General features: G+C 40.7%; 1 protein-coding gene across 4 annotated transcripts in view; it reads right to left on the bottom strand.

Moving 5' to 3' along the window:
• The window catches only part of PHF8 (PHD finger protein 8), a 113,268-nt gene that overhangs the window by 34,156 nt on the left and 60,016 nt on the right, over nt 1–19,096 (bottom strand). For 2 of the 4 annotated variants that reach the window (XM_005613880.4, XM_005613878.4), the window contains exons 11-18: nt 17,836–17,927; nt 15,247–15,336; nt 13,112–13,414; nt 12,245–12,348; nt 7,676–7,851; nt 7,298–7,383; nt 6,658–6,791; nt 5,480–5,793 (exon numbers count right to left, since the gene is read on the bottom strand). In XM_005613880.4, coding sequence (XP_005613937.1) covers nt 5,480–5,793; nt 6,658–6,791; nt 7,298–7,383; nt 7,676–7,851; nt 12,245–12,348; nt 13,112–13,414; nt 15,247–15,336; nt 17,836–17,927 — 1,299 coding nt within the window. The remainder of the gene's footprint in view (nt 1–5,479; nt 5,794–6,657; nt 6,792–7,297; nt 7,384–7,675; nt 7,852–12,244; nt 12,349–13,111; nt 13,415–15,246; nt 15,337–17,835; nt 17,928–19,096) is intronic. The other 2 variants (XM_005613879.4, XM_070257338.1) reach the window with 1 other exon arrangement.

Raw genomic sequence — 19,096 nt, 5'->3', positions numbered from 1 at the left:
CTGTAAACAATACAATGTCCTTCAATGGGTGAATGGATAAAGAAACTGTGGTATATCCATACAATGGAATACTACTCAGTAATAAAAAGGAACAAGCTATTGATTTGCAACAACATGGATGAATCTTAAAGGCATTATGCTGAGTAAAAGAAGCCAGTCTCAAAATATTACATACTGTATAATTCCATTTATATGATATTCTAGCAGAGGCAAAATCACAGTGATGGAGAACAGATCAGTGGTTGCAGGGGTTAGGGGTTGAGAGACGGCATAACTACTAAGGGATTACATAATAGAATTTGGTGAGGTTCTGTATCCTCATTGTGGTGGTGGTGGTGGTAACAAGAATCTCAATATGAGTATATCAGCAAAGCCAACTTTACTTCACACTAATTTAAAAAATAAAATTTGAAAAATTCTTTATCAAAAGAAAAAATAGACTGAAAATAAATGAACAGAACTTTCGACTTGAGATGTTGTACAAAAAAATTAAGGAAAAGGAATAAAATAAAACCAGAAATTAACAGTAAACAAACACCAAATAAACATTAGAGATGATTAGTAATCAAATAACCTAGACAAACTACAGTCACGCATCACATCCAATATTTCAGTAAATGAAAGACTGCATATACGATGGTGGTCTCATAAGATTAGTACCATGTAACCTAGGCATGTAGTAGGCTATACCATCTCGGTTTGTGTAAGCACACCCTATGATGTTCTCACAACGATAAAATTGCCTAACAACACATTTCTCAGAACGTACCCCTGTTGTTAAGCAATGCACGACTATATTGTTAAGCACCATGATCAAGTACAGCTAATCTCAAGAAGGAACTGTCAATTCAAAATCAGTAATTCTATTAACATAAATCACCATTAACAAATTAACAGAGAAAAACCATGTATTTCTATCAAAAGATGTCAAAAAACCACCTGATAAAATCTAATTCCACTCCTGATTTTAAAACAAACAAAAACCTCTCAAACTAGAGACAGAGACTCCCCTGAACTTCATGAGAGGAATCTACCACAGACCTGCAGAGCTCTACATGTTGAATGGAGGAACATTGGCAGCATTACCTTTAAAGTCAGAAACAACACAACGAGGCCCATCACCATTACTACTCAATGCTGCAAATAAAACTAGAAAAATCTACAGGTATGAATACTAGAAAGAAAGGAGATGTTATTGGCTGAATTGTGTCCCCATCAAATTCATACGCTGCATCCCTAAAGCCCCAGTACCTCAGAATATGACTGTATTTGGAGATAAGGCTTTTAAACAGGTAATTAAGTTAAAATGAGGCCACTAGGATGGGCCCTAATCCAATCTAACTGGTGTCCTTCTAAGAAGAGACTAGGATACACAGAGGGACACCAGGGGCCCATGCGCACAAAGGGATGACCACGTGAAGAGGCAGCAAGAAGGCGGTCATCTGCAAGCCAAGGAGAGGCCTCAGGAGAAACCAACCCTGCTAGCACTTTGATCTTGGACTTCCAGACTCCAGAACTGAGAGAGAATACATTTCCGTTGTTTAAACCAACCAGTCTGTGGTATTTTGTTATGGCAGCCCCAGAAAACTAAGATAAGGGACATAGATCACCTACTTCAAGAGCCCAAGACAATTAACTGAAAAACTAATAGAACTAACAAGAGTATAGTAAGGCAATCCAATACAGGATCAATATGGAGAAATCAATTATTTCCCTGCATACTAGCAACAGCTGCTTTCAATAGGAACCAAACTATAAAAGAAAATGCCTAGGGATAAACTGAAGAAGAAATAAACTGAAGAAGGGATATACAAGAAAACCCGAATAAACGGAGAGAGAGACCATGTTTGAAGATGGAAGGACAAGATGGTCTGTTTTGTGATGGCTCATATCCGAAAGGTAAATAGCAGAATGACATCAATGCCATCCAGAAGTTGCACTGGCTCAATAGCAATTTTCCCTGGCATGTTGTTTTTAACCAATCAGTGGTAAATTTTCTCACAATTACAGAGAAAGTCTTAGCAATATATGAAGACCCACAGACAAAAGCTAAAAATTCTGCAATAGTGCCTCCCATCAGAGGAAGAACAAATGGTGGCTATGTTTTCTACAAAATTAAGCTCTAGTGAGAGAAGGGGAGAGCTGAGAGAGCAGATGAAAAAGTTGTGAAGACACTTTCCCCTGTGTTTAAAAAATAAAAGGATTGCTGAAGGCTAGGTCCTGGATCAGATTTTAATTTGATGAAGCTGGTATCTATCTTATTAAGCAAACACTCTCAAGAACCTACATCTTGGAAGGAGGAAGCCTGAGCCCAGGGTTTAAGGCTACAAAAGATCCACTGACTCTGATGCTGGGTGAAAATGCCAATGGGCTGTAACTGGGCAAGGACTGTTATTAGGACTGTCATTATTTGGATCAGTATTTTGGCTTCAAAGTCAGAGATTTTGAGGGGTGTGCCCCAACCTTCTTTTTCTTATAAGCCTCATTATTTTTAGCATACAAATTTTTTTCAGGAATGAAGTTTTTCAGGAATGCATACATCCCATTGTAGCAGAAAGCCTTCTGATGAAAGATGTCTCCATAAATTAATCTACAAATGCCATGCAATAATAATAAAAAATCCTAATAGGATTTTCACGGAATTTGACATGCTGAGTCTAAAACCCATCTTGAATAGAAAAAGCTCAATAATACCCTAAAAATTTGGAAAAATAACAAGTAGGTTGGCATCTCGTTGTTAAATGGCCTTTCTAGTGTTGCAAGGCAAAGCAGGGAGGGGGAAGCAAAGGCTGAGTGACCTATTTGTTCTGAGGGGACTAGTTAGACTAGGTTTGGATGTCTTGGCTGTAGGTCAATGTGACTGTCTGCTGAAGGTAGGAAGAGTGGCCAGGGAACTTGGCATGACCCTAAGACCAACCACAACTCACCCCAGAGATGATGGGCTTGCTGAGAGCAACTGCACTCTCCTCAGGTCCAAAGCAAGTTCTGCAGAGAGGATTTGCCCTACCAGACACAAGGTCTATAGTAACTAACCTACGTGGTATTACCACAGGAATAGACAAATCGATTTTATGGAAAAGGATAGTATTAACAATATCTAACATACAGCACTTATCATGTACTGAGCAATGTTCTAAGTGCTTTATGTATATTAATTCATTTAATCCTCACAACAACCTATGAGGTAGGTACTATTAACACAGAGAGGCATGGAGAGGTTAACTAGTTTGCCCAAGGTCACATAGCTATTAAGGGACAGAAGTGGGAATAAAGTAGAAAAACAAATCCATATATATATATATATATATGGGAATTTAGTTTATGACAAAAGCGAAACTTCAAATCAGGAGGATAATGACGGACTAGTCAATAAATGGTCTTGGGGCAAATGACTATCCACATGAAAAAAAATAAACTTAGATTCTTACCTCCCACAATTCACAAAACTTAATTTCATAAAAAGAGGTAAAATTTTAACTTTTATACAAGTTTTAGGCGAAAATGTAAGACTTCTTACACAAGACAACTTCTTACAAACTGACAAAGATGACAATGTAAAAACTGAAATCTTCTACTTGCTAAAAAACACAATAAAACTAAAATACAAGCAACAGACTAACAGAAAATATTTTTCAACATTGCCACAATATATTAAAAAAAACTCCAACAAATCTATAATATGTAAAGAACTCCTACAAATCAATAAGAAAAACAAACATCCTAAGAGAAAAATGGGTGAAAGATTGAATGGATAATTCATAGAAAAGGAATAAAGAGGAGCCAATAAACACATAAACAAACTGAGACACCATTGTTTGCCATTGGATTAGCAAAAATTAAAAAGGCTAACATCCACTGCTGGTAAGGCTGTGGAGAAACAGGTATTTCTCATATACTGCTCATACTGCCCTTTTGGAGGGGACTTTGGCACTATTTTTTTTTTTTGAGGAAGATTAGCCCTGAGCTAACTGCTGCCAATTCTCCTCTTTTTGCTGAGGAAGACTGGCCCTGAGCTAACATCCATGCCCATCTTCCTCTACTTTATATGTGGGATGCCTGCCACAGCATAGCTTTTGCCAAGCAGTGCCATGTCCACACCTGGGATTCGAACCGGCGAACCCCAGGCCGTTGAGAAGCGGAATGTGCGAACTTAACCACTGCGCCACCGGGCTGGCCCTGAATTTGGCACTATTGACATTTATTTTGTACATACCCTTCAGACCAACAGGTCTAGCTACCCTAGAGAAATGTTAACTGGCACATGGGCACAAAGGGTTATTTATAAGAATTTTCACTGCAGCATTGTTAGTAACACCAAAAAATTAGAAACAACCTAAATGTTAATCAGTAGGGAATAAACATATGATGGTACATCTATGCTATAGACTACTATGCAACAGGTAGATCTCAATGTATTAAAGTAGATCTCTATGTACTGATGTTGAAAGATATCCACGCAAGTTGTGGAACTACATACACTAAACACAACCATACCTTTATTTATGTTTACTTCTGGGTGTAAACACAAGAGCCTGAAAGGTATACATCCAACTGATAATAAAGGTTACCCTTGGGTAACCTTCCTCAGAGGGGGAAGAGTGTTAGTCAAAGGGAATTTTTACTCCCTTTATCTTATTCTAATTTTGGTCAATGAGTATCAATCATTTTTTTTTTTCGAAGATTGGCCCTGAGCTAACATCTGTTGCCAATCTTCCTGTTTTTTTTTTTCTCCCCAAAGCCCCAGTGCATAGTTGTAAGTCATTCTAGTTCCTCCATGTGGGATGCTGCCACAGCATGGCTTGAGGATCAGTGTGTAGGTCTACACCCAGGATCCAAACCCACGAACCCCAGGCCGCTGAAGCAGAGCCCACAAAGATAACCACTCAGCCACAGGGCCAGCACCAGCATTAATTTTTTTTAAAAATAATATTAAAACAAAAACCTACATTAAAGTCAGCTGCACTATACAAAAGAGTGTATGTATGTATACATACAATGAATACATTGTAGTATTCAATAAATCTCCATAAAAAAAGGAGTCATCTCTTAAATGTAAAAAGGCCACTGAAAGGTCATTATATACTTTTGCAAGAGATGAACTGAACGACACAGAACACAAATGATACAGGTGATGGCAGTAAAATAGGCAAGAGGGAAAAAAGAGTCACCAGAAGTGAAGGTTGGACAATGCTAAAAATGGACGATAGCTAATTATAACAGCTACCATTTTTGAGGCCTCCCGTGAGCAAGACATTGTGCCAGGTGCTCTACGCAAGCATCACCTCTAATTCTTACATCAACATGTGAGATATCCCCATTTTACAGATTAAGAAAATATGGCTCAGAAAAACCAAGTAGCAGGCTTAAGGCCAGGCCTTTGCTCCCTACAGGCTGTCCAGGATTGGGATTGGGTTTGGGACAGAGATTGGGGCTAGGGAGAGCCTTTCTGGCAGGGATCCAAGCGCTCAGCTGCCCTTACTATACTCTGCATCCTTGAAGCACGCTCCCAAGCTGTCCTGTTCATCCAGACTGGCGTTCTCCTCCTCCTCTTCGCTCTCAGTTCTCCAGTATGCTGGCCGCTTGATGGGCCGCTTCCCTGGGGTGCGCTGGGAAGCAGGACTGCTAGACACTGTGCCCAGCCCACTGCTGGAGCTCCCACTGCTTCGATCCTGTCCCCCGGTCCACCAGGCCTGCAGGCTGGAGGTAGCTGGTGAGGACGAGGAGGACTGCAGATTGGCCATGCACAGCATGCCCTGGATGGCCTCCTGAGTGCTGGGAGAGGCAGGGGCCTCGCTGCAACGGACAGAAGAGAAATGCTGAGGGAGTTTCTCTACTTGTCAGCGGAAACCAGTCAACAGAACAGTCACGGAGGATGGACAACAGCTTCGAGGGTCAGGGTGGGAGGAAGGAGAGAACCATCCCAGGTGAAAAACCAGAAATCAAATGAAAGGATGAAGATAGTATCAAAGACGGTTTTCATGAAAAGGCCAGTCCTTCTTGCCTCAAGTCTCTCTACAGACAGCAGGCAAGATGGCAAAAAGAGGGGTGCACCTTCTTCACTGTTCACTCATGCTGCATTCTTTCTTTTTTTTTCTTTTTTTTTTTGAGGAAGATTAGCCCTGAGCTAACATCTGCCACCAATCCTCCTCTTTTTGCTGAGGAAGACTGGCCCCGAGCCAACATCCTTGCCCATCTCCCTCTACTTTATATGTGGGACGCCTGCCACAGCATGGCTTGACAAGTGGTACATAGGTCTGCATGTGGGATCTGAACCAGCAAACTGTGGGTGGCCAAAGCAGGATGTGCAAACTTAACCACTGCACCACCGGGCCGGCCCCCATTCTTCCCCTTTTTTAAACAAGGCCCAGAAAAGGCTCAGTTCTCCTTCCATGCCTCTTCCAGCCCCTCTCCAACTTCCAAATAACCCAAACTGATTCCCCTTGAAGTCTATACATCCTCTCTCTATCAGATCTTAAGTTCCTCAAGACAGATTTCTTGTCTACTTTATTCTTCTAGCCCAAATGACCTGGCTAATTCTATGTCCTTGTAAATGGCTTGAAAAATATTTGCTGATTGGCTGACCTAACCCTTTGGGTGGTAAGTTGGGGGGTGTGCTGTCTGATCACCTGGAAAGGGGAGATCAAAGCCAGTACTCACGTGAGGGTAGCATAGTCAGGTCCCCCCACCTGCCTGCTGGCCTTAAGCAGATCAAGAATTCCACCAGCTCCACTCCCATTCCCAAGCTTGCTTTCGACCCCTTCTACCATGTCCTCATCTGTTGTGTAGTCCTCCTGTTTGGGAAAGAGGATATCACCTCAGCTGCCCAGGGTTGGTCTGGTAAGGCGCCAAGACACAGTTGACAGTCTCACTCCTGATACTTAAATCTTCTGACCTCCAATTACAGACCAAGTACTAAGTGTAATAATATTCATTCTTTCATCTTAATCTGCACAGCATCTTTGTGAGGTAGGTATTATAATTCCCATTTTATAGATAAGGAAACTAAGACTCAGTGAAGCTAAATAATTTGTGTAAGGTCACAATCAGATATTCCCAGTTGGATACTCTTTCTGCTACATCACACTGCTCTGTATTAAAGGATTTTAAAAATATTTCAACTAAAAGATAATCTTCCATTTATATGCTCAGCACCACTTAGCACACAATCTTTCACTTAATAAATATTTTAGGAATTAAAGACATAGGATGTCTTTTTTTACCCCAACTACAATGATAATCTGTCCTCTGTCTCTGTAACCAGAATGAGCAGAAGATTAGACACAGGCCAGGCTCCTACCTCAATGTCAAACTCAACTTCTCCTGGTTCACGAACTCTGTTGGGGTCAGAGCAAGGCTTCGCACGGGGCAACTTTCGGGGAAATTCTAGAAAACAATAGAATGCACTTATCATAAAGCTAAGATCAGCATCTGAGCCAAACACCCAGGGGAAAGAAAATAAGATTATAATTTTCCTGAAAGTAATGACCACAGATGACTAATTTAGAGATTAGGAATTAGCTCATAAATAAATCTCTAGAGGAAAGTATACACAGAGGCCTGCCGAGCTGGTAAATCAGAATGTTAACAATCTCAGGCCTAAGGTCTTACGTCTATTAAGAGAACCAAAAACAAATGTGAAATAGGCAGGTAGGAAAGGGAAAGAACAGGTACACACTTGGTCTTATTATCAGGGTTGCCTTCTCCTTTCCCAATCTCTCATCAATCTGCAGTTCATCATCTGAATCCAAGTCAAATTCATCCTCCACCACCTGTCCTGCCAGCCTAGCCCTGTCTGCCTTCTTTGCGATCTTGGCTCGCCGAGACTTGGATAAGCTCTTTACCCTCTTGGTACTGGACAGAAAGAGAAAGAGAACATAAAAACAGTTGCACTCAATATTGTTAAGATGGCAATTTCCCAAACTGATCTACAGATTCAATGCAATCCCTATCAAAATCCAGCTAGCTTTTTTGTAGAACTTAATAAACTGATACTAAAATATATATGGGCATACAAAGTACTTAACGTGGCCAAACAAATTTTGAAAAAGAACAAAGTTGGAGGACTTATACTACTCAATTTCAAAATTTACTATAAAGCTAAAGTAATCAAGGTAGTGTGATATTGGCATAAGGATAGACATACATCAATGGACCAGAACTGTGAGTCTAGAACCAAATCCTTGAATTTATGGTCAACTGATTTCTGACAAAGGTGCCAAGGCAATTCAGTGGGGAAAGGACAGTCTTTTCAACAGAGCTGAGATAACTTGATATTACATGCAGAGAAATGAATGTGGACTCTTACCTCACATCGTACACAAAAATTAACTCAAAATAGATCTAAATGTAAAAGCTAAGACTATAAAATTTCTAGAAGAAAATATAGGGAAATATCTTTGTGACCTGGGATTAGGTAAAATTCAAAATGTTTGTGCTTCAAAACACATCATTAAGAAAACAAAAAGACAAACCACAAAGCATTTGTATCCAGAATATTTAAATAACTCTTAGAACTCAATAATAAGACAAGCCAATTCAAAAATGAGCACAAGATTTGAATAGACATTTCTCTAAAGATGATATACAAATGGCCAAAGGAAAAGATGCTCAACATCATTAGTCATCAGGGAAATGTAAATCAAAACCACAATGAGGGGCCGGCCCGGTGGCGCAGTAGTTAAGTGCACACATTCTGCTTCGGTGGCCTGGGGTTCGCCAGTTCAGATCCCAGGTGCGGACATGGCACCACCTGGCAAGCCATGCTGTGGCAGGCATCCCATATATAAAGTAGAGGAAGATGGGCATGGATGTTAGCTCATGGCCAGCCTTCCTCAGCAAAAAGTGGAGGATTGGCGGCAGATGTTAGCTCAGGGCTGGTCTTCCTCAAAAAGAAAAATAAATAAAAAACCACAATGAGATACCACTTTACATCCATCAGAATGGCTATAATCAAAAAGACAGACAATAAAAAGTGTTAGCCAGTATATGGAGAAACTCATAATTGCTGCTGGGAAGGTAAAATGGTACAGACACTTTGGAATAAATTTTGGCAGTTTCTTAAAAAGTTAAACACAGACTCACCGTATGACTCAAAATTTTACTCCTAAGTGAGAAACGAAAACATATATCCACAGAAAAATTTGTAGGCCAATGGTTATAGCACCATTATTCATAACAGCCAAAAAGTAGAATCAATCTAAATGACCATCAACTAGTGAATGGACAAACAAAATATGGTATATCCATACGATGAAATACTATTTAGCAATAAAAAGGAATCAATTAATGATACATACTACCTCATGGATAAACCTCAAAAACATTATACTGAGTGAAAGAAGCCAGACACAAAAGGACGCATATTGTATGATTCCATTTCTATGAAATGTCTAGAAAAGGCAAATGTATAGAGACAGAAAGTAGATTAGTGGTTGCTTGGACCTGAGGAACAGAACCAGGATTGACTATAAGTGGGCATGAAGGATCTTTTTGGGCGGATAGAAATGTTCTAAAATTGGATTGTGGTGATGGTTGTACATTCTTTAAATTTAAATTTAAATTTAAAAGTCATTTAATTGTACACTTAAAACAGGTTAATTGTATGGTATGTAAATTATACTTTAAAAAGTTGTTAAAAATATATAAAGGAAGTGGAAAAAACTCAGAAGTGGCCTAAATAATCCTGTTACACATGGTAAATAATATTAACCAGTACAAACTGCTGAAATAAATCTTATAGATAAAAAGAAACAAGTTTCTGGTAAATCAGTACACTTGATACATTCAAAAATAGTAATTTGACAAACTGGCTTTCAGTGAATTGGTTGTCATTAAATTGACCTGTTTTCTACCTCGTAGGGTTGTTGGGAGGATTAAAAGAACTAATGCAGAGACTAACACATGGCAAGTGCCCAACGGTAGCTCATCTTATAATTAAGTTCTCTGGGCCTCACTTTCCACTTTAGTAAAATGGGGATAACTCTGGGCCTCACTTTCCACTTTAGTAAAATGCAGATAACAACACTTACCTTCAAGGTTGTTGCGAGGACTAAATAAAATAATGTATGTAAACAACTAAGATGGAGTCTAACACAGAGCAGGTGCTAAATAAATGATAGCTATTTATATGCTGATCTTTTATTAACTTCTAATTATGAAAAATGTCAAACTTACAAAAATATACAAAAATTACAAAAATATAAAAGTATAAAACTCCCATGTACCTAGCACCCAGCTAAGCTTCAGCAATTATCAACATACTATCAATCTTGTTTTATCAGCACCTGAGTCCCTGCAAAACACTGGATTATTTTGGAGAAAAGCCAAGACATATCATATTGTCTGTAAATATTTCTATACCTTGACTCCCTAGGTTTACATAACAGCAGGCTCTGGCAGATGCAGGAGGTAACAGAAGCAGCACGAGACAGACTGGCGGGGAAGGGGAAAATGTCCTCAACTGCGTCCTCAACAGCCATTATAGCTGGACCCCTTAGGACTCTCAATTTTTTCTTCCCCAGGAGATGGACCATGGGTTCTGGACAAAGGCAATGCTCAACAGTCTTTCTAATCTTATTCTTTACTAACAAAGATAGCTCTGCTGCTTTCAGAATCTGCCCTACTCTTACACTCCCTTTTCCCTTATTTCAGCCAGGTGGACCTAGTATACTCACTCTTGGGATCTGAAGACAGCCTTTTCCTACAAAAATGCTATTAAGGTATCCTTGTCACTCGTGTTCCTACAGTGTTCATATGCTGTACTTGGTTCTTGACTGCTCCTGTCTGGTCTTCTGAGTGTCCAGATAATAACTCTCACTGTCTGCCTCTGCCTCTGCCTCCCTACACATTTCAGGGTTTCTGATGACCTACTTAACTTCTGGCCATACTGACACTATCATCATCATTACTACCATCATCTTTCATATCAACTTCATCATTATATTTATCAGAGCTACCATTTATTAAGTATTTACTATGTGCCAGGCCCTGTGATAAGCACTTTACATACATTATCTCATTTAGTCCTCCAACAACCCTAAGGTAAGTTTTACCTATAGAATAGATATAATGAGGACACTGAGGCGCAGATAGGTTAATTAACTTGTCAAGGTAGCACAACAAATACATATCAGAGCTGGGGTTCAAACTCATTGTCTGATTCCCAAGTCCATGCTTTTTGTTGTGAACAGCTTTTATTTTATTCTTTTAGAAAATGTTCTGTTAAAAATTATTTTAAGAAAATATATCCTCATTGTATAAAATTCAAATGCCATTGAATTCCTCTCCTGCCTCCCCTATCCTACTTTCCAGAGATAACTACTGTTACACGTTTGGTGTGACAAGTATAAAATATATAACAAATATATTTATTTGCATGAATGTGTGTAAATATCTCTGTAAGGAAATCACTGACATTGGTTGTCTATGGAGAGGGGAACTGGGGAACAAGAGGGGCGGGAGCAAAATTTTCACTATGTATCTTTTCACACTTTTTGAATTCTAAACTGCATAAATTAAATTGTAAACTTCTTCAAAAAAGTTAAATTAAAAATAAAATACAGGAAAAAGTGTGTATGTCACTTTTCTACACAAGCATACACACACGTGCACAGGTGGCTTTTTAAAAAATTTAAATGGAACTATTCCTATATATTATTTTGTAACCTGATTTTTTCACTTAAGAATATATCTTGGACATCTTTCCATGTCAATAGATATTAAACTCATTCTTTTCAACAGCTACATGGTATTCTATTATATAGATGTACCATAATTTATTTATCCCTTATTGATGAACGTGTTTCCAATTACTTACTATTACAAACAAAGATGCAGTGAATACTGAACATTTCTCTTTACACATCTGTGAAATATTTCTGCAAAACAAATTCTTAAAAATCGAATCACAAAAGGTATATAAAAAACTAATGCTGTTAACCAGCATGCCATACTACCTCTTATTCCCGCCAGTGGTTCTGACCCACTGACTTGATGAAATTTCTAGAACTTATGTAAGATTTTTGTCAGGATTGCCAATTAGATTCCAGATCTCCCTCCCACCCACCCCAACATTACCATGGTTCCCTGAACTAAGCAATGATATCTGATAATATCTGGGTATTTCCCCAAATACAGTCCCTCCCCCATCCACGTCTTAGCCCCAGGTCTCAAATCCATGCCCTATCTTAGTGGCATGTTGTCACCAACAGTCCCATTATGTCTGTGCTCCTTCTCCCCACCTCACCTGCCATTAGACATCAATAGGGCCAGCGGGCCCTCATTCCCATCAAGGTCCAAGTCTGGCGAGTCATCATCTGAGTCATTCAAGCAGGTACCAGTGATGTTGAACTGCAGAAGGAGGAGGCTCAGTTGTCACCTGTCTGGGACTCCCACGTGAATCAGGATGGCCAGTTCCCTCTGGTTTCACTGGTTGAGTTCACTGTCAAAACCACCTGAACCAAGGCCTTCTGCTAGACTGTCTCCACCCCTAACCCAAATGATCACAGGAACAAGAGGTTGAGAATGTATGGCTGGCTCAGGGGAAACCTATCAATCTTTTAAAACATATTCCGTAAAAAGAGGAGGGAACATCTTCACATGCCCATGGAGGGCACCACAATCTTGAAGCAAGGTGGAGCCCTGGAAGAAGAGCTTTTCTCAAGGACCTGTTCAAGACTCCAACATGACACTCATACACCATGTTCTCAAATGTCATTCCCATCCCAGTAATTCAAGATTCAGCTTGAGTGTCACGTTTTCTGAGAAGAGCTTCTGACCATCACCCCTACTCAAATAGAATCATCCCCCTATGTGTTTCAGGGTTCCACACACACCCTTGATTGTGGCATCCACAACACCTCATTGCACTCATTTGTTTTTATGCCTATCTTTCTCACTAGCCTGTCAGCCTCTTGAGGGTTACATCCACAGCACCTATCACAGTGCCCAGCATAGACAAGGTCTCAATAAAAGCCTATTAAATGAGTGGGACTGGTAGCCAAACACCAGGGGCCCTAAGGGAGGTGGGAAAAAAGGATAGCCTGTCCTTTTGATACCCTGCTCTTCCAATGGACCCAAAAGGGTTGGGCTGAACCCATGGGCCAGCACCCACCTTTGCTTTCTGGGAAGAGCCTGTCTTCAGTGCCTGATGATTGTATGTGTCCATGAGATTATAGCTCAGTTGGCCAGCAGGCCCCAAGGCTGAGCTCTCCTTGCCCTTTCGCTCTGCCTTCTTGAAGAGTTCCTTGGGCTTCAGGCCTTTCTTCTTTGAACCACTTTTGGAGGGCAGTGACAGCCTGGACATGGATACTGAAGTGGAATGGGCTGGCCTGGTTAAGGGAATGGAGCCAGCTGGGAAGATCCTCTGCAGCCCAAAGATATTGCTCGTCTTCCCAACGTTCTGTTGGAAGATATCCTACAAGAGTGTTAGTACACGAGGGGGTTAGAGCTTACTCAAGGGTTCTCTCTATGCTAAGAGCAGAGATCTGTTCATGGCACTGGCGGTACTGCCATGGAAGTGGCTTACAGATACTCCACATATGCACACCCTAGTTTTTGCACAAAGAATCATCAAGAATTTACTGGGTGGCATTTTGTTACCCAGCCATTGATGAATAAGGAGAAGACGAGCAGAGGAAAAGCCCAGCACTACTGTCAAAACTGGAGAGAAAAGACTCCAAGAGCAGCTGACATGGCAGACACGGCAGAAAATAAATGAGTACAAAACTGTACGGTTAGTCCTAATTCTACTACTAGCTAGCTCTGTGACCTAGGCTAAGTGCTCTGACCACTCTGGGGCTCTGTTTGCTCAGCTGTAAAATTAAAGGATTAGACTGGAAAGTTGGTTTCAAAGATGCTCTGTGGCTCCTTTGAGCTTCTTATGAGAAGCCCTGGGGACTACAGGTAGGTGGAAGGCAAACAAGAGGAACAAGCAGAGCTCTAAGCCTCCTGCCTTCATCTTATTCATACCAGCTATGCCTTGGTTGTATATATTGGGCTTCCATGTAAGATCTCATTTGAAAAAAAGGATTCCATTGCTTTAAAACATTTGAAAGCCAATGGACCAGATATGATTGATCTATCTCTAAGTTCTCTTCCAACCAGCCTTTGTATACAAAACGAGTTTAAGTGGAAAGAACCAGAGAAAAGGTAGGTCTTTTAACTAAACCCTGAAGGATTTTGACAGGAAGGAGTGGAAGAGAATGAGGTAGGAGGTGAACAAGGTAAGCTATGGTGTAGGCAGTGGCACATGCTGCAGGCACTAAGGCTAGAATAGAAGCCCAACTTTCCAGTAGCTCACTCTGACCACCTTTCAGCATGGATTTAGTGCCTATATCCTGGGTGCTAGATGGAACTTTACAGCTTCTGAGCTAAAGGAAAGTTTAAACTTCCTCAAGCCCAATTCTCCTCTGGTGCCTCTGCTACTTCACCAGCCCACAGTGAGTTCTCTCTTTGCTGCAAAGTCTGTTAATAACAATGGCTCACATTTATTGAGTACTTACCCTGCCAGGCACTGTGCGAGGAGCTCTACTTACATTAGCTCTTAATCCTGACAAAACTATGGAAAGGTAGTGTTATCTTCACTTTAGAGATAAGGATACTGAGGTTCTGAAAGGCTTGCAAGTGACAGAATAGGAACCAGAACCCAAGTTTCTCTGAGTCTCTTACCACCACACCTTACTGCCTTGTGCTATACACCACCTGTTGAAACATGGCTTTGTAATCATCTTCAACCCAGGAGAATTGTCATTTTGCAGAATGCAGAGACTGAGTCAAAATATTAATAAGAACAACTACTATGACCTCCACCACTCACCACCTCCATGACCCATCATCACAATTTATTGAGCACCTACTGTGTGCCAAGCACTATACTTAGTGCTCAACCTGAACTATCTTATTTAATCCTTTTAACAACCATTGAGTAGGTATAATTATTCCCACTTTAGAGATGAGGAAACTAAGGCTCAGACAGGTTAACTTTGCCCAAGGTCCTCTATTAGATAGTGAGTTCTTTGTGGGCAGGCATTGTATTATCTATGTATCCTAAGAACCTGGCCCAATATCTGGCACACTTGAGGCACACAGTAATTATCTGAATGAATGAATAAATGGATGAATGAATAGAGTCCTTGGTGGGGTCTTCCCAACCCTTCCCCTGAGCTCTCCCGCCAACGGCAGAAACCTGACCTGCCACTTGAGCCTTGAGCCCTTCCCAAATGCCTCCCCTGCTCGCATGCTTCTTACTTCCACCAGGCGGATCTCCCTAGCCAGATCTTTAATGAGCTGTACGGTCCGCACTGTCTCTGGAATCTCATCCTCGTGGTCTGGCAGAGCCTGTCAAACAAGACATAAGGAATAGACCCATACATAAAGGGACAACTGATTTTTGACAAAGGTACCAAAGCAATTCAATGGAGAAAGGGTAGACTCTTTAACAAATGCTACTAGAAAGACTAGATATCCACATGCAAAAAAAGAACCTCAATCCATATGTTGTACCATATGCACAGACACAGAAATTCAAAATGGATCATAAACCTAAAGGTAAAATCTAAAACTATAAACCCTGTAGAAGAAAACAGGAGAAAATCTTTGTGACCTTGGTTAGGCAAAGATATCTTAGGACACAAAAAGCACGAACCATAAAAGAAAACACTGATAAATTGGACTTAATAAAAAATAAAAACCTCCTGGAAAAACACTAAGACAAACCACAGACTGGGAGAAAATATTCGTAAAACATATATCTGATAAAGGACAGTGTCAAGAGGTGTGAGGAACTCAGTTGTGGGCTTGGGCCACACCCCTTAAAAAGTCAAGGACCTCAGGGAGATCCCTGGGGATGACCCAGCCTCTCCACTTGTGAAGACAGAACTCAGTGCTGAGCAGCTACAGGTCCACAGCTAGCTCAACAGCAACCCAGGGAGAGACCTGTTGGTTGTCTCTCTTTTAATTCGTTAGCAATCTTTTTGAGTACTTGAGATTTATGTCTTTATATAGACAGATCTCTCAAGCTTTTCCTTTGTGATTTCTTCCACCAGCTGTCACTTCATTACTGTATCCAGAGGACTGATAAAAAGTCCTCAGCATTTCGTTCTTGCTTCCCACAGTTTGATGTTTTCCTTTAACTATTTTAATCCATCTGGAATTTATTTTGGTGGCTGGGCAGGGGTGGGGACTGAGAACCCATGTGACCCAGCTGGATAATCTTAATAGTTCCCTTCTCCCAGCTGAGGGGTTCTGGAAAGGTGAGGGAGGAAGTGCCTCCCATGGAAGTCGTCTGCATTTCACAAAAGACTTCTTCCATGAGCGTGGGCTCCTCAGATCTGTGTCCTACTCTCCTCCAGCTTCCTTTGGCCATGTTGTTTGGGGCCACCCCTTGGTCTCTGGGGCCATCCTGGCCTAGGGCATGAGTGCTTAGGACCCACCTACCTTCCTCCCTTTTGATGTTCCTGGGACAGAGTCACTCTGAAGTTCACTTCTTGGGGGAGGGGGGTCAGAGGTGAAACCCAAGGTAGCCACACCTGAGGGGTGTGGAGAAACAATTACAGGCTAAGGCCCAGGTGTAGGTGAGTCCAGGGAGCAAGAGAAGGCCCAAAACATGAAGTCCAAAGACATCTGAAGGGAAGGTTGGCAACAGGAAATGGTAGACTGTGCAAGTTACGCCTGCAGTGGCTGAAAGGTCTCCTTAGGCCACTGTATGCAGGGGAAGGAATCTATAAGGAGTATCAGAAGCATTAAGAGAATATACTGATATGTCTTCTAATCTTTTTGCATTTCTTAAAATTGTTTTTTTAAAAAAATTCAACATTTTGAGTAGGTAATCCATTCACATAGTTCAAAAATCAAACAATAGAAAAAGATATATATATTGAAAAGCCTCAATATATATCTGTCCCTGTCATCAGCCCCATTAGCCCACCCATACAGGTAACCACATTTATTAGTTCCTTCCACATCCCTCCAGATTGTGTCTTTGGGCAAATACAAACACATATAAACATAATTCTTGTTTTCCCCCTTTGTACACATAAGGTAGCACACTATACACATGGTTCTATATCTTTATGTGACAAATTCTGGCAATCTTTCCAAATCAGTACATAGAGAGTTTCCTTAATCTCTTTTAAAGCTGTTTAGTATTCAACTGGATAGATGGGTATTAGTATATTTCTAAAAAGCCATTTTGGCAGTATGCATCAAGAGTCTTACATTTTTTCATATACTTTGATTAGTAACTGCTCTTCTAGGAATCTATCCTGAAGAAACAACCAAGAGATGAGGGACAAAGACTGATGCAAATAGATAATCACTGCATGATTGTCATAACTACCTCTCAAATAAATAAATAAAAAGGAAGAAACAATAAACAAGTGGTTAGGTGAGGATGGTACATCCCTGCAAAAGAATATCATGTAACTGTTAAATGTTTATGGAGAACTTTGGTGACACAGGAAAATTAAGACAAGCTAACCAATTCAGATACAAAACTGTACATACAGGGAAATAGCAATTATGTTTTAAAGTGCATATAAAAAAGACCAGAAGAAAATATAACCAAATGTTAATGTTAATTCTCTCTGAGTGTTAAAATTTCAGATAATGTTTTTCCTTCTTTATACTCTTCTGTATTTTTCTAATTTTCTATAGTAAGCATGTATTACTTTTTATATAATCAGAAAGAAAGGTTTAAAAACATAATCCCAGGAGTCCCAGCCCAGTCCTCCACTCTAACCCCAGGAGCATAAACCTCCCTGGTCTCTTCTACCTCCCCAAAGCCAGTCCCTACTGAGGGCAGAACTCTAGAGGAGGTAGAGAAATAAGTATATTTACTTCTTTCCTTGTCCAGGCTCTAAAGGCCAAGTTCAGGGCTTTGCCACCATGAACCAGGTAGGAGGCAGGGTGTCTCCTGTTTTCTCGCAAACCTAAAGGGGGAAAGAAGGCAGTGTGTCAACAAAGCAATGCAGGGAAGTGAAGGAATTGTTACTCTTTTCAGGCAACCAGAGAAAATGTTCAAGGCTCTGAGCATAATTCCAGATCTCAGTTCTTATAACAGTGTTCATTTAATGACTACCTACTACATGCTAGGCATTTAACATCTATCTCATTGACTCTTTATACCCACCCCATAAGCCATGTATCATTATCTTCATTTTATAGTTCAGGAAACTGAGGCTGAGAGAGGCAAAGAGACTTAACCAAGGGCACACACCAAGCGAGTACCAAAACCAAGACTGAAACCATGTCTATCTGAATCCGAGGCCTGTGTTCCTTCTACCACGCTACTATACCTCTTGGGTTTCAAACTGCGAACACTAAGGAGGACCACAAGTGCCACCGACACAGATCTGAAGAGCCATTAATGCCCTTGTCCTGAGTTACTCCAGGAGGAGGTTATGACAGCCAGATTTAGGCTCCATAAACAATTATCTACTGAACTGAGCTGTTCAGAACAGGTAATAAGTGGTTAGTCATCCAGCCTCTGATTGAACACTTAGGCTTGTCAGTCTAGGTGGCAGAATAAGGGCTTGAGGTATTGGGTAGGAGACTGTACTCACTGGCCTCTGAGGTTCTTTGTAACTCTGAGATACTGATTCCTTCTGACCAAGTCACCTTAAAGAATCTCAGGTCTGAGCAAGGGAGCCGCTCTACTTCAGAGCAGACCAGGAAAGAAGAAACCCAGTAGGTTGGCTTCCACCTGGACTGATACCCGGAAACCAACGTAACAATGCCAGGATGGTCAGGCCTGGGCCTGTCCCCGACCCCATGGGAAGCACATTCAGGAAACTCTAAGACTATCCAGATTGAGTTTCTTACTTTAATTGGCAGGAAGTGGGGAGAATTTCACTGTGATTCAATTTTCTCAGCCACCTTCGGTAATAAAAAAGTTTAAATCCATGCTCTACCCTACATTATGCTTAGTAAAAAAGCCAATCTCAAAAGATCACATACTGTATGATTCCGTTTTTATAACATTCTTGAAATGAAAAAATTAAAGAGACGGAAAACAAATCAGTGGTTTCCAGAAGTTATGGGTAGTGCAGGGGGAGAGAGTGGGTGAGACCATAAAGGGGTAACACTAGGGAGATCTTCG

Source organism: Equus caballus, chromosome X, assembly GCF_041296265.1.
Source record: "Equus caballus isolate H_3958 breed thoroughbred chromosome X, TB-T2T, whole genome shotgun sequence".
Classification (NCBI taxonomy): domain Eukaryota; kingdom Metazoa; phylum Chordata; class Mammalia; order Perissodactyla; family Equidae; genus Equus; species Equus caballus.
Note: the sequence above shows the minus strand (reverse complement) of the source record. Positions and strands in the feature narration are given on the sequence as shown.